Source organism: Engraulis encrasicolus, chromosome 4, assembly GCF_034702125.1.
Source record: "Engraulis encrasicolus isolate BLACKSEA-1 chromosome 4, IST_EnEncr_1.0, whole genome shotgun sequence".
NCBI lineage: Eukaryota > Metazoa > Chordata > Actinopteri > Clupeiformes > Engraulidae > Engraulis > Engraulis encrasicolus.
In genome coordinates this window covers 1,865,001-1,867,500 of record NC_085860.1, presented here as the reverse complement: position 1 = coordinate 1,867,500, position 2,500 = coordinate 1,865,001, and the positions used below count along the sequence as shown (strand labels likewise).

Sequence of the window (2,500 nt, the reverse complement as noted above, 5' to 3'; positions counted from 1 at the left end):
TTTATATATTCACCCTATGATGTGAAGGTCTACAATCAAATATTTCTTTCTTAACAGTCTTTTGTGTTGTCCATTCATGTGTGTTGTATTCTGAGTGTGTGTGTGTGTGTGTGTGCGTGTGTGTGTGTGTGCGTGCGTGCGTGCGTGCGTGCGTGCGTGCGTGCGTGCGTGCGTGCGTGCGTGTGTGTGTGTGTGTGTGTGTGTTTGAGTAGAGATGCAGTGCCCGGGGAAGCAGCAGTACCAGGTGTGTGGGAGCGTGTGTAACCAGTCGTGCCGCTCCCTGTCCCAGCCGGATGATGCGTGCGTGGGGCTGTGTGTGGAGGGCTGCTTCTGCCCCGCCGGCCTCTTCCTCAGCGACTCTGGGGAGTGTGTCCCCAAAGAGGAGTGCTCCTGTCACTACGATGGGGAGATATATCAGCCCAATGACGTCTTTGCTGATCACCACACCATATGGTCAGTCACTGGCGTGCTTAGACATTTTGGGGGGCAGGTGCTCAAGGGGGAGCATGTGGAACTTCGACTGCCTTACTAGGCTATAGGGGCTAAAAAAAGTGTATATTGGGAAATTATTGCTTCTGATGCTTATTGCTTTTGATCATGATTTTTTATTTTGATCATGATTCAATATATGAATTATTTTTTGCCCACCAACACAAACGTGTGTGTGTGTGTGTGTGTGTGTGTGTGTGTGTGTGTGTGTGTGTGTGTGTGTGTGTGTGTGTGTGTGTGTGTGTGTGTGTGTGTGTGTGTGTGTGTGTGTGTGTGTGTGTGTGTGTGTGTGTAGTTATTGTGAAAATGGTTCCATGCGCTGCACTGCCAATGATGCATCGCATGCAGGAGCGATGATGACCGATCTCTTCTTTGATGACGAACTCCCACCCTCCAGAGGTACCAGTGTGTTTGTGTGTGTGTACGTGTGTGTGGGGGGGCTGCATGTGTGTCTGTCTGTCTGTCTGCATATAAAGTAAGTCATATGTATGCGTTTATGCCATCAGGACAAGGCAAGATATCCTTCTAACTGTGTGTGTGTGTGTGTGTGTGTGTGTGTGTGTGTGTGTGTGTGTGTGTGTGTGTGTGTGTGTGTGTGTGTGTGTGCGTGCGTGCGTGCGTGCGTGCGTGTGTGTGTGTGTGTGTGTATGTGTGTGTGTGTGCATTCGTGTGTGCTTGTGTACATGTGTCCATGTTCGTGTGTGTGTTTCTGTATGTGTCTCCGTCTGCATCTGTGTGTGCGTGTATGTAGAGCGTCGCTCTGCCTCCTGTGCGCCCCCTCTGGAGAAGCTGGTGTGTGCATCTACTCGTGACCAGGGCATAGAATGTGCCAGAACCTGCCAGAACATGGACCTGGAGTGTGTGAGCCAGGGATGCATCTCTGGTTGTGTGTGCCCAGCTGGAATGGTGTGTATACTGTGTGTGTGTGTGTGTGTGTGTGTGTGTGTGTGTGTGTGTGTGTGTGTGTGTGTGTGTGTGTGTGTGTGTGTGTGTGTGTGTGTGTGTGTGTGTGTGTGTGTGTGTGTGTGTGTGTGTGTGTGTGTGTGTGTGTTGGGTTGAATACAATGAAATGTTAAGAAACTATATTCTGGCTCTTCATAGAAGTTAATGAACAAACCAGACGTAGCATCAAGCAGAACAGGGTATGACCACAGCATGGTATTGGTTGTTATAGGAACAGTCAACCCTTTTTTGATTTTCACGTATTTGCTGTATTTCCAAGCATTATTCACCCTTTTTTGATTTTCACGTGTTTGCTGTATTTCCAAGCATTATTCATGAATGTGCATATTATTTTCTTCTCAGTGTTTTCAGTACTCAGATTTATTTAATATGTTAATCTAAGGCTTCGTGAGAATGTATTGTAGCCCCTTAAGGCACGCCGTACCTCCTGTGGCACGCTGTAATAGAGATTGAAAGTTAACTACTATAGTGCTACACTACTATGACAGTGCACAGGGCCTTAAGGTCAGATTAGACTTCTGCAACTGCGCTCGTCAAAACTCGCGTGGGAGTGGCCACGAACCAACATTGTAGTCATGCATCTGCGAGTTCTGCGAGGTCCGAGGTCTCGTCGCGAGCCACATTTGAAATTGCGCGATTAGACTACTTTCACATTGTAAGCACTGCGGTCATTATTAAGCAATGTTGCTTTCTATCCCGGTTAGCTAGGTATTTTCACACAAATTGCAAATTGGTATCATTATTTGACATACCCAGTCTATTTTCACGAACAGAAAATGCAAGCGTGTAAAGACAATTGATTCTGCCAATGTGTGTTTACATTCGGTGGAGGAACGGTAGTAAAACCGCAGGCATTGTGCCACGAGTGTTCAACTGATGCATTGTTTGTTACTTAGCTTGTAGCTTCGTGTATTGACACACATTTACACACAAGGCATTAATAAAGTTTTTAACAGAATACAGCTCTGCTCTCGCAAACTACTGGCATTGCGCTGCCACAAGAACAGAACAAGGAAGTAGCGAGACGACCAATCATAGCGCCCTTTTG

At 46.9% G+C, this 2,500-nt stretch overlaps 1 protein-coding gene across 1 annotated transcript in view; it reads left to right on the top strand.

The window, feature by feature from the left end:
• The window catches only part of vwf (von Willebrand factor), a 69,250-nt gene that overhangs the window by 15,206 nt on the left and 51,544 nt on the right, over window positions 1-2,500 (top strand). The window contains exons 16-18 of the mRNA XM_063196473.1: window positions 213-453; window positions 785-888; window positions 1,241-1,395. Coding sequence (XP_063052543.1) covers window positions 213-453; window positions 785-888; window positions 1,241-1,395 — 500 coding nt within the window. The remainder of the gene's footprint in view (window positions 1-212; window positions 454-784; window positions 889-1,240; window positions 1,396-2,500) is intronic.